This window comes from Lissotriton helveticus, chromosome 5_1 (assembly GCF_964261635.1).
Source record: "Lissotriton helveticus chromosome 5_1, aLisHel1.1, whole genome shotgun sequence".
In the NCBI taxonomy this organism is placed as follows: domain Eukaryota; kingdom Metazoa; phylum Chordata; class Amphibia; order Caudata; family Salamandridae; genus Lissotriton; species Lissotriton helveticus.
In genome coordinates this window covers 694743517-694756717 of record NC_136065.1, presented here as the reverse complement: position 1 = coordinate 694756717, position 13201 = coordinate 694743517, and the positions used below count along the sequence as shown (strand labels likewise).

The 13201-nt window shown below is 46.6% G+C and overlaps 1 protein-coding gene across 2 annotated transcripts in view; it reads right to left on the bottom strand.

Moving 5' to 3' along the window:
* The window catches only part of NUDT13 (nudix hydrolase 13), a 632694-nt gene that overhangs the window by 171412 nt on the left and 448081 nt on the right, over positions 1 to 13201 (bottom strand). For both annotated transcript variants that reach the window (XM_078643092.1, XM_078643093.1), the window contains one exon: positions 6821 to 6946. In XM_078643092.1, the coding sequence (XP_078499218.1) occupies positions 6821 to 6946 (126 nt within the window). The remainder of the gene's footprint in view (positions 1 to 6820; positions 6947 to 13201) is intronic.

Genomic DNA, 13201 nt, shown 5'->3' with positions numbered 1-13201 from the left:
GGCCTCGAATACCCCCGATCTGCATAGGCTCGGTACCGTCGGTAGGCTTGGGGTTTTCGTCCGTAAGGGGTTTTGGTTTGGGATACCAGCCCCTTATCTCGCCCTTATTCCGATCCCCTCGTCTTTCCACCAACCGATGGTCCAACTGTACCGTAAGATCGATCAACTCCTCACAGGTGGCTGGTAGCTGGACCACCTGGGAAAGCACGTCTTTCAATTCTCCTCTTAGGCCCTGGTAGAACAAAGAGGCTCTCTTTTCCTGTGGCCAATCTGTTTCAACCACGAGACGATTGAAGGAAGTGATATAGGATAACAGGTCCTGTGATCCTTGTCGCAGTGTAAGCAGTTCCTTATCCAGGGTCAACATGTGGGACTTGCGATCAAACAGTTTCCTCAAGGCTGTACAGAAGTCAGTGAATTGGTGTAACACAGGATCGTTTCTTTCCATTAGAGGTATGGTCCAGCTGGACGCATTCCCACCCATATAGGACATCATGAAAGCGGTTTTCGCCGCATCATCCCTAAACACAGTGGGTTTACAAAGGAAATGGAGCCTGCACTGGTTCAGGAAAGTCTCGAACTTCTTAGGATCCCCAAAAAAACATTCTGGAGGGGCTAGCGGAATGCCCTGGTTTTGTATGACATGGACCGTAGGGGTTTGATCCGTGGAGGTCGCGGGACCTGCAGTGGAAATGAAGAATCCACCTCCTGTTGCTCTCGGGGAAGAGGGAGGGGGTGTGGGGTGCCCTGGTGGAGGGAATGTGGCCTTCCGAATGTAGGACCCTGCTCCAGGGCCTTTGCGCGCTAAACCTGCGAATTCCCTGCGCATGGTGTTCATGTCTCTTTTCATCTCTTGGTTTTCTACTCTGGAGGCATGTACCTCTTGCTGTTGAACGTTAAAGCTTTCAAGTAATGAGGCCAGTACTGCGCCGGTATCCATGGTCCGGGCAGGGCAACTGTTGTGGGCTTGTCAATCTGTTACGGTAGAGACGGGTAGGAACCACAACAAGAACGGAGTTGCCACTAACCTGTCTTTTCTTGCCCGCGGGGACCACAGTCTGAAGAGATACCTCCCAATTCCCTTAAATGCCAACCCTCCCAATGTGGTAAACACACTGGAGACAGATAGCACTCCGGGGGAAAAGGGAAGGGGCTGTTTCTGGGGGCACCCTCTTGGTCTGGTCTAGCGTGGCTCTGCGCAGCTAGGAAAACAAAGGACACTGTTACTATGTTCAGATGATGAGGCTAGACATTTACATAGAAGGGTACGTATGGAAACACTCACTGAATGCCCCACAGCGTTCGATGCTGGTTCTTAGGTGGAAAGGGTCAGGAACTCGAGCGATGCTCCTCTGGCTGTTACTGCACAGGGCTCAGAGGACAGGCACCGAAGTTCGGGCGTAGGCTAGGCGTCACCGAGCGTGCTGAGTGCTCGTCAGTGCAAAATTAGTTTCTAGCCAGGCTGGGTTGGAATACCGGAAATAAGTACACCGATGCTTATAAACGAATAAGGTCAAAAGGGAAACTAAATAATCTTAATAAGGTTTTTAGCACGGCCGTGCTAGGTCTTACCTCCAACTGTTAGCGGGAAGGCAAGCGTCCGCGGGTTCAGCTGGCTGTGTCCAAAATAGCGGGAAGGCAAGCGTCCGCGAGTTCAGCTGGCTGTGTCCAAAATAGCGGGAAGGCAAGCGTCCGCGGGTTCAGCTGGCTGTGTCCATAATAGCGGGAAGGCAAGCGTCCGCGGGTTCAGCTGGCTGTGTCCAAAATAGCGGGAAGGCAAGCGTCTGCGGGTTCAGCTGGCTGTGTCCAAAATAGCGGGAAGGCAAGCGTCCGCGGGTTCAGCTGGGTGTCCTCAAGGAAGAGTGAGGTCGGGTCCAGGCTCGGAATCCGGTATGATTGACAAGCACCTCATACTTCCTGGGAGGCGCTTATATACCACTCCCCCATTCGCCGGTTCCGGACTGCTAGAGCCCAGGGCTTTCTGGGAGTTGTAGTTTGGTAGCGTCTTCGACGCCCCGCCTTATGCCTGCTGCTCAGAATCGCTACACCTACAGTCTGTATCCAATACACATCTGGGTAGGGTGAAAGCTACTCTTTGTGCATTCCCTCTAGACAACCACAAACACAGGAAGCTTAGGCGTGTCTGAGTACTCATCTGCATTCTGATGACTCTTCCTGGGCAGGAAGGGAGGGAGAGGCTGTTACTTACTCCTGAATAGGCAGTGCCCTGTCCCCACACAAAGGGCTGATTATCCCCTACTGATAATCAGGAGCCAGGGCTGAGAAGAAAGGACCTCTGTGCACTTCAAAGACCCTTCTTTGAAGTCACCCCCACTACAAAGGCAAAACTGGGTAATAAGTACTGGATCTCTGACCCCACCAAACCAGAAACTACTGAGCCTGTGAAGAACTTTGCCAGGAGGAAGAACTACGGTGCTGCTACAAGGACTGTCCCTCTGCTAGATTCTGCCCTGGAAGAATTGCTTTTCTGCTCTGCTGTGCAGCCCTGCTGCCTGCTACCCTCTGCCTTGCTGAGAAAAGGGCAGGACCCATCTCACTTGACCCAGAGAGACTCCAAGGACATGCTGGCTTGCCCCCTGTTCTAAAGTCTAAGTGACATCAAAGACTTCCTGCAACAGCACCTGGACTCTGCCATCTGTCAGTCCCTGCCCTGCCAGGTGGTGCCAATCCAGTCCTGGGCCCTTGAAGGTGTGGTTTTTTGTGGTGGAACTCTCAACACTGACTCATCACTGCCATTGCGTCAATCAGAACTGGCGCTTTTCACCCGACAACAACGCCTTGCCCATCTTCAGCACTGCTTGGCACTTAAGCTTCCCTGAGTGTGTGGCTTGACAAAGAAGCATCATCCATCTTCACTGTTGCTAGATTACAAATCTTTCCCTGAGTGTGCAGCTCGACAACGACGCATCACCTATGTATCCCTCGGATCGATGAAGACACATCGCCTCCCTGCTGCTCGCATCTGGTCCTTGAGACAGCACCCTCCAAAGGTACTGTTTTGGGCAGCTGGCCGAGGCTGGTCAATGTATCCAACCCACACTCCATCGCAGTCTGCCAGAAATGTTGAATTTGCCCTGGTCCAGTGCGATCAGATGGCCATGGCTGGCGCTTTTTGACTCTAAGCACTATATGTTCATTTAATATTTACAAATTCCTAACTGGTTTTACTTATTGAGTGTTTGTCATTTCTGTTGTGTTTTATCCATAAAAGCACTGTCTATTTGTCTAACCTGGTGTGAAGTCTTTTTTGAGGTGTTTTCATTGTGTCACTGTGGGTACATGTGTTGCACAAATATTTTACACATAGCCTCTTCACTTAAGTCAGACTGCCCTGTGCCAAGCTAGCAGAGGGTGAGCACAGGTTAACTCTAAGTGCGCATCTAGCTTTCCCTGACTAGGATGGTGGTTCCTGCTTGGACAGGGTGCATACCTCTGCAAATCAGCAACCCAATTTTGAACAGACTCCTATAGCCTTGAGCTGATAGCCTCTCTTTACAAACCTCAGCATTTCACACAGTTGTTCTAGTTTCTCCCATATTTGACTGTAGCCTCTAAAAGCAGCCCGGCCGCTAAGTGAGCCATTGTTTACCTGCCATTGGGCTTCCACACTCTTTACTTCTGATAAAGATGACAAACTAGCTCATTTGACACTACCCAACAGGGTGGACAGGCTAGCTTAATTTCTTCTTCTCCATTGCTCTCATCACTGTCTCAACCTTCTTAGATTTTTATTCCAGATAAAGATTGAGCACGTTGGTTGACCTGACCAATATCTGCTCCCTCGTGCAACAGGTCTGCCTATTCTGGGATATCTCCACTTTAATGAAATGTAATACTAAGAGTTGACCTCAGCACAAATAAGTAATCTTTTCTGTTTTTGTTTTCTGCCACTGCCTGGCAAAAGGCCTGAATATCCACCAGGAAGCTCACAATGGAGAGGTTAGGAAACCTAAAAAATAGTCCTGTGGATATAGGAGGGATACACTACTGTCTGTCTATGCACCATATCCCATAGCCAGGAGCAACAGTATCTGTGTGGGAGGCTAAGGCTTTCATCCCGCTGACGCTGGGGAAGTCTCCAGCTACACCCACAGAAGTTTCGCTTTTATAGCCCTACCGGCACACCTACGCAGGGCATCTTCCATCTAAGGTGGTCACTCAACTCACACACATCTCCAATGCACCTCCAGGCCACTGAATCCTACCAATCCAAATTTGCTCACCCTCTCAGGCACAGACCTGGGCATCCACATAAGCCGAATACAGTGGGCTATGTTCCACAACAAAAAAGAAAAAATGCAACTGAACACAGATGCGGAAAAAAGGGGGGAGATTGAAGACCGCAGATTGCTTACTCTAGTTTTACTCAAACTCAGATTTAACCAGCCCAAAAGTTACCTCTCTGAATCCACTACTTCTTCTGAGGCAGCTACGTGGGTCACAGGTAGTCCCAATGTCGGTCAGGCCTGAAAAGAGGCCGGAGCCTCATTGAACGCTCCAAGTAACACCCAGCAAATTCCCCTCCACCCAAAGAACATGCTGAATGAAGCAATGTCCACTTGTACTATTATTATTTTCCCTCTTTGCCTATGTATGTTCTCATTTACACGAGGAGGTTACACAAGCCTCAGATGCAGCTTGTACATCTCACTTTACATTACTGGGCTCACCAACCCCGGGAAAAAGATAAGTGCATCAAGCCCGAAGTACTCTAGTTGTAAATTTGAGGTCATCCACAAGCATGTTAATTTAGGCGTTGGTTAAGACGAGAATGATAATAAACTGATGTTACCAAACAATACGATTCTATCAAACAGTATTTTATTTTTGTTTTTATTTTGAATATATATAGTGAAAAATAAGTATAGTGAGTGTTTCTGATCCTTGTGGTTGACAAGGAAAAGCACTATGGGGCATATGTAGGTAATTTCCATTTTGCGATTATCAAATAGCGATTTTTAAGGAATCGCTATTTGAGAATTGCAAAATGGAATGTAGGTAATAATTCGCAATTTTATTGCGAATCTGTACCATTCCTTAATTGCGATTAGCAAATTGCGAATCGCAATTAAGGAATGAGTGTCCCATTCATTCCTATGGGCCAAGAGGCCCATAGGAATGATTGTGGATGCATTCTCAAATTGCGATTTTCTATGAGAAAATCGCAATTTGAGAATCGCAATTCCAAGGGTGCCAGGGGGTCCAAAGGACACCTGTTGCACCCCTGGAATGTGCCTGTAAGTACATGTGAAAAACCAAAAACGAGCACCAATATTGCCTCTTATTTTTTAGGGGGGTTATTAGTGACCACTTGGTCTACTGAGTTAAACAGTACACCTCGGGATGCTTTTTTAGTCCAGAATGAATCCATTTTAATTTTCAAAATTCAATAAACACATATTTCCAAGGGTTTCATAAAATACAAAGGCATTGCCTATATCACTCTAATATCTCTCATACAAAGACACAGTCATTCGCTACACCATACAACCTAAACAAAAACAACAAACATAGAAAAAGCTATACATCAGTTGATACAAAATATTTACAATTCAAAGTTTGAAAGTACACAGCAAAGGAATAATTTTTTTTTTTTATATATTTAGAATATTTTCTTTTTAAATTGGAATCCTAATACTGTAGAAAGGAGGTCTACGCGTTTCGATGACCCTTGATTTTAGGGAAATCTCGTCAGGACCACGTAGCTGCGAATGCAAAAAAGAGGAATGAGTCACTCTGCTAGAAAACCCACCCTCTGTCACTTCTCATATTGAAAGGGGAATCTAATCCTACCTCAGAGGTGCTCGTTTTTCCTAAAGGTCGAAATAGGCTTCGCATTCAAAACCAGCCTATTTTTTAGGGAGATTGGAATTTGTAACACGGCGGAGTCCACAACCTGGGATTTGATTGTATATCGGCGAGCGTGAGTCACGCCTAGATTGCCCGATCAGTGCAGCACGAAAAAGAACACCGCCATCCGTCTCTGTCTCTTGCTTCACGGTGTAAGTACATGTGGCACACATACATGCCCTAGGGCATGTCTGTGAGCCACATGGCACTTTGAATTTTTTTTAAAAATGCATTTTGACAGGAAATCGCAAAATACCATCTACATGATGTAGGTGGTATTTTGCGATTTCTTAAGCCGAAATCGCAATTTTAAAGGCACCCCTACATAGCATTTAAGGAATCGCAAAATTGCGATTCCTTAAATGCTTGAGCAAAATAAGGAATCACAATGTTTGCGATTCCTTATTTTGCTAAGTGGCACCTACATACCAAAATGTCGTTTGCGAATTCCGCCGTTTGCGAATCGCAAACGCCTTCCTACATATGCCCCTATGTGTTTTTAAAATACCCCTCACACACTATGATTCCCATAGTGTTATGCTTCATCATTGGGGTCTTCCCGTCCCTCTACGGGGCGGGGCGTGCTACAACCTGCGAACTACGCGGGAGCACTTGTTGTTATGAAGATAGGCTATGTGTGGTTAAACATAAGTGTGAGTGGTAGGGGGTGGAAGGATTAAGTGAAAGATATGAGTGCTCCCGCATAGTTCGCATCTAAAATATGATCATAGAAAGCGAGACCCTCCAACAGAAAACAGTCACCCACGTTGGTTGAGAGAGAATGGTGCTTACACCTATTTTATAATTTTGTAATGATTCAATTGTAATTTACTTCAGATGTTTATCGTGTTATAGTATTGTTTACAGACCTGAAACTGCTGACACTGGGTGGAAGTGAGAGACTTACAGAAGAGGTACAACATTCGGATAGTTGTAATCAGTTGCTCACCTGAGGGTAATATATGTGTCCATTGGCACTGCAAACCCGCTTACTGCCCGCCACATTCTTCTTGGTGGGCTGGCCAGTCTTACTGCAGAACTGGTGGGTGTCGTGCCAGCGAAGGAGAGCCTGGGCCTTTAAAAATAGAAACAGAAACGTCAGCCTGTGGCATCTGCTAACTACTTTGTCCTACAAGCGAATGGAAAGCTCTGTATGCAATTGGCTGTCGCTATATACAAAGTGCGAAATGAAAAATCAATACAAACATTTTACCTGAATGTTTATATACATCATTATAAAGTACAAACTATGCCATGTCCCAAAGTAAGTACGAGTCTCTGAAGCGTGTAAAATGAGGTCTGAGAAAACCAATAAATAGGTTTGCCTTTTGCAGTCACATGAACTACGAGCAAACATCAAGCATTGACACAGACCAGTACTTCCACAGACACCCATTTTATAAAGTCCAACAGAAGCCTTCGCACAGTGGCCAACAGGCATTACTGCACAGAGACCACTGTGCTGCATAATTCTGCAGTCTACAGCACAGGGAGTCAAGCTCAAGCACCAGGGGAGCATAGAGTTGTGCCCATCAAGGCAGCAAATGTTTTGCACACATTGAGAACTGGCACTGAGCATGCGCAAATCCATCCTAAGCAATTTTAGATCCCTCGGCAAGGCATATTATGGGGCTTCCTGCATGTAACAACATTAAATGTATTGCCTATTTTCACCTATGTAAAGCTTTCATTGTACCAACTAATGTACAAAGGCTTGTTTAATTGACAGTTACCCTCACTCACAAATGAATATCTCTTCATTGCTGCCATTCTAGTCGCTGCAATAGGGAAAATCAAAGCGCTGGAAAATAGTTTCGCCATTCCAAGGGTGCAATCTGATAGCTGGATTGGTAATTCTCTACACCTTTGTTTCTCAGTGTACACTTCTTTAATTAGACTTTGACTTCGGAGTAAACACAATTGGAGGTTGTGGGGCCACCAAAGACAGAAGGATAGAGAAGCAAAGAGAAAAGTATAGCATAAGCAGTAAAATAGAGTGAGTAGAGAGGTAAAGTAGAGAGATTGGTGCAGTAGGCAGAGACGCAGCGTGAAGATAACAAGCATTGGCATAGCCAATAGGTCTCGCCTTTGGGACCTTATAAGTGTTTAGTTATCCAGCACAATATCCTTGGTGCAACAACATCAAGTGTTGAATGGCTAAACACTTATAAGGTCCCAAAGGCGGGACCTATTGGCTATGCCAATGCTTGTTTTGAGTGAGTGGCTCGTGCAGGTATGCCACTGTGAGGTAGAGATGTTGCGAGTGCTTCAACAGGAGCACCTGTAACATTGCGCCTCTTCAAAATGTAACTTGGGTCTAGTGTAATACTTCTAGCCCCTATTCCCGTCTTCTCGCACCCAATGCATCCTTAAATGTCTCATGTACAGCCGGGGTTGACACTCCTATTACCCCTGCCCTCCAGTCACACTTTACCCGTCACGGGTGGACGTGGTGGTGGACGTGGTGGTGGATTTGGTGGTGGATGTGGTGGTGGTGGGCGTGGTGGTGGTGGGTGTGGTGGTGGTGGAAGTGGTGGTGGTGGGTGTGGTGGTGGTGGACGTGGTGGTGGATGTGGTGGTGGTGGATGAGGTGGTGGACGAGGTGCTGGTGGTCGACGTGTTGGTGGTGGACATGGTGGTGGTGGTGGACGTGGTGGACATAGTGGTGGACATAGTGGTGGACGTGGTCGTGGTCGATGTGGTGGCGGTGGACGTGGTGGTGGTGGCGGACGTGGTGGTGCTGGTGGACGTGGACATGGTGGACATGGTGTTGGTGGATGTGGTGGTCGTGGTGGTGGTGGACGTGTTGGTGGTGGTAGAAGTGGTGACGTGGTGTTGGACATGGTGGTGGTCAGAGCAGAGTCGAAGAGAGAAGCACTGCATTTGGTCAGCATGCAAATTGTATTCTCCAGGTCCTGATCCGTCTAGCGTGACTCAGGCAAAGTTTCAGAAGCACAAACAGGGTGTAAGGGGCACAGCCAAGGGAGTGTTCTGCCCTGAACTGCCTAGCAATGCACAGAGGTCTGTTCACTTTAGAGAAGTAGGAAATGACTGCTCTGCAGTGAACGTATGGTGCCTATTCACAGCTTGGGAAGTGTCTTGCAACAATTTCAGGACCTAATACAGATGTGCATTTCCAAAGCAGGGCCTCATGCTCTGTAAGGCTCAGATACCACTACTGATTGAAGCTGACTTCTAGGGGCATGTACCAATTCTACCAGCATGAAATATGAGAAAAAATATGTAGCAAACATTGCTTTGTTTACAAAACTGGGGGTAGCCGAGGACTCAGTCCTGAAACAGTGACCCATGCATGCAGAGAAAAGATATGCGAGCCAATTGCTAAACACTGCAAGCCACTGAGAGCAGAGCAGCCAACATGATGAGCTAGAGCTGAAAAAGAAAACTATTGCCAAGCGGCATAAAATGGTAGAAATCAGGCGTGTAACTCTTGTGATGTAATTCCACTGGCACTAGTCAGCAAATCTGAAAATATGCCTCAATGATCTGGAAATATTGGTACTCTTTCCCAGGCCCAACAGACGGATCAATATATAGATGGAGGTAATACTGATCCCCAGCACTAACTCAATGGCGCTCACCTGAGTCTTCACTTCAGACTATCCAAATACATCTCACCGGAAAGAAGAGATTAATGGTTCACTGCTGTCTAAAAAACATGGCAGCAACTGTAAAATGGAGGGCTTTGGCTGTGTGCCCAGTGGTGTAATGCGGAGATGATGACCTCTAGGTCAGACTAGTGTACTGATCTTGGAGCCTGTGTCATACTTATGTTGGAACAACTGCTTTGAACCAGGTGTCTTCTGACTAATATTTTTTAGTACGTTAGGTCACCTGAATTGTATATATAATACAAACATACCTTGATAGAATAAAACAAATTGACAGTTATCCAAACAGATCCATTTGTAAATGCTGCTTTCTATTGTACAAAGCAATGAAGAGAATAAAAAAAAGAGAGAAAGCGGTTTGTCTACTGAAGCAATGGTTTAGTCATAAATAGGAAAGTGTCCACAAAAACTACAAACATCCCTGCCCTATTTCACGTCTTTGGGGAGGAAAGGTACAAAAAAGACAGCATGTGTACTTCCGACATTTTGACATGCGCATTTTTGTGACAAGGTTCACCGTCCTCGGAAAATTGGAGCACAAAAGCTATTCCATCGCTCCCGTGCCCTGGCACGCCACTTCGCGCTCCCAGCTCGTTTAGTCCAACTGTCTGCACACATCACTGGAGAAGAAGTCTCTCTGCCTCTCTATGCTACATTATTCATAAGATCTAGTGACGAGGTCTTCCGAAGTCAGAAGCGACTGCAAGGAGCAATCCACGGCCCGCGGTCAAGGAAGCACGGATCTAGGCAGAATGTACGACTTGGTAAACCTAAACTGGGAGAGTTGGAAAAAGGAAAGACGAGGGCAGAAGCATTTCATTAATCAGAGCGGGTGAAAATGGGCCACTGCCATGCGTGGGTTGGAGTAGCGGAGAAGCCCACCGCCTAGAACAGAGATCCACGCTCATTGGTGCCATCTCTGCGCATCACGTGGTGAAGAAAATAATGCTTCTTGGCACCACTTGCCACGTACAACATATCCCTGCCTGACTTCGACACCTCTGGATCTCTAAGCACTAAGCCCCTGGACTCCTCTGTGAAAGGAATGCAATATTTAATTCACTCATGTCTTAGCATTTCTGTAGGAGCGCTGGTGAGAGAAGGGTCCCCCAAATGTAAAGGTTTCACGGGTTTCATTCTGGCGAGCACCAAGAGGTTTTGAATTTACCAGATTAAGTAACAAACAGAGCAAAATAACATCTAATAATGGCCGCAAGCAAAATCATGAAAGAAAAATGTAAAAACGTTCAGGATTTTATGTTTTAATTTAGGAGATTTACGTTGCTGCAGAATATTGAAGAATTAGAAGTTTCAAGATGCTGTGTTCACCATGAAACCGAGAGTGCTTCGCACCAACTGCAATTCTGTAAGCATGCCAAGCAGCGGGGTCTGAATGGGAGTTGGTGGTAATTTCTTTGAGGATCTGAGACAAGGAGACAGGAAGCAAGTCAGACCTCCACACTCGATGGAAACAAATCAGCACCTTCTAAAACAATGAACACTGCCAAGCCCCAATGGATACAGGGCCTGAGCTGCAGCATTAGAAATGCATTTAATCAGCGCACGCCTCACGCTGAAAGTAAAAAATTAATTTAATCAGCGCACGCCTCGTGCTGAAAGTTTTTAAAAAAGCAGCAAAGGCGGGGGAAGAGAAGAGGGGGCCTGCGCATGATTCCCTTGCGGGAGCGAGCAGGAAAGCTCGGTCCCGCAAGGGAATCGCCAAACGTGCACGCGTTGCTATTCAAAGCAATGCAACGCGTGCACGTTTTTGCCCGGAAAGCTGTGCCCATTACTAAAGGTCTTTTTCCTATGCAGCACATGGGCACTGCGTAGGCGAGACCTAAAAAGGCGATGTAACCAGAATGATGCAGGGAGGGAGATCGAAAAATGTAGGTATAGATGTAGGTAAGTTTTTAGACTCAGGTAGAGAGAGTTATAGATACGAAAAAGCAAATGTAAATTGAGGAAGAAGGGTGGAATATATATACCAAGTAATTAGAGTGAGGCAGAGACAGAGGCAGAAAGGTGAAATAGCTATAATACAGCCAGATGACAAATAGTAGTGAAGTAGAGAGGGACAAATTCATCCCAGATGTATAGAAATTTAGGTCAGGTAAAGAAAGTAGCGAGGGAACAAGAAATGTAGAGAAAGGAGGTTGAAGGTTGGTGGTGTTAAGCACAGGAGGGAAGTAGAGAGGGAGATTTGAGGTACAGAAAGATAGGTGAGGTTAATATAGTGATAGAGAGAGAGAGAGAGAGACTGAGGTAGACAGAATGGTGAGATAGAGAGGTTGATAGAGACAGGGAGGTGAGAGAGAGTTGAAATAGAAGAGATATAGAACAAGTATTTGCAATGCAATAGGTCTCGCATTAATTAAGTTTGAGCTATTGGCATTGCTAAATACGTCAACACCGATTGCAACAAGAGTCTATAAATTGTAGGCCACAAAAATGTGTATTTATTTTTGTAGCAATTGTCGCATGCTGCGCTTTAGATGAATATGTTTAAAAGTAAAGTGCGCCATACTGCGATTGCTACAATAGTTAATTGTGGATGCGTTAACAATTGATGTGTGCACTGATGGCTGGTAGTGTGTGTGCCTGTAGAAATTGTGCACTGATGGCTGGTGGTGTGTGTGCCTGATGGAAGCGTGCACTGACGGCTGGTGGTGTGTGTGCCTGTAGAAATTGTGCACTGATGGCTGGTGGTGTGTGTGCCTGGTGGAAGTGTGCACTGCCGGCTGGTGGTGTGTGTGCCTGGTGGAAGCGTGCACTGACGGCTGGTGGTGTGTGTGCCTGGTGAAAGGGTGCTCTAACAGCTGGTGGTGTGTGCCAAGCGTGCACTGGCGGCTGGTGGTGTGTGTGTGCCTGTTGAAAGCGTGCACTAACGGCTGGTGGTGTGTGTGTGTGCCTGGTGAAAGCGTGCACTGACGTCTGTTGGTGTGTGCCTGGTGGAAGCGTGCACTTACGGCTGGTGGTGTTTGTGCCCGGTGAAAGCGTGCACTGACGGCTGGTGGTGTTTGTGCCCAATGAAAGCGTGCACTGATGGTGTCTGTGTCTGGTGAAAGTGTGCACTGACGGTGTGGTTGTGTGTGTGGTTGTGTGTGTGGTTGTGTGTGTGGTTGTATGTGTGGTTTTGGTTGTGTGTGTGGTTGTGTGTGTGGTTGTTGTGGTTGTGATTGTGTGTGTGTGTGTGCGATTGTGTGTGTGTATGTGGTTGTGTGTGTGTGTGGTTGCGTGTGTGGTTGTGTGTGTGTGTGGTTGGGTGTGTGTGTGGTTGTGTGTATGTGGTGGTGTGTGGTTGTGTGTGTGGTTGTGTGTGAGGTTGCGGTTGTGTGTGTGGTTGTGTTTGTGAGTTGTGTTGTGTTTGTGGTTGTGTGTGTGGTTGTGTGTGTTTGGTTGTGTGTGTGGTTGTGTGTGGTTGTGTGTGTGTGGTTGTGTGTGGGTGTAGTTGTGTGTTTGGTTGTGGTTGTGTGTGTGTAGTTGTGTGTGTGTTATGTGTGTGGTTGTGTGTGTGTGGTTGTGTGTGTGTGTTTGTGTATGTGGTTGTGTGTGTGTGGTTGTGTGTATGGTTGTATGTGTGGTTGTATGTGTGGTTGTGGTTGTGTGTGTGGTTGTGGTTGTGTGTGTGTGGAACATTACAGTGCTTTCATTATGTAAAGCAAATCACCACACTGCAGTGCTATACACTGCAATGA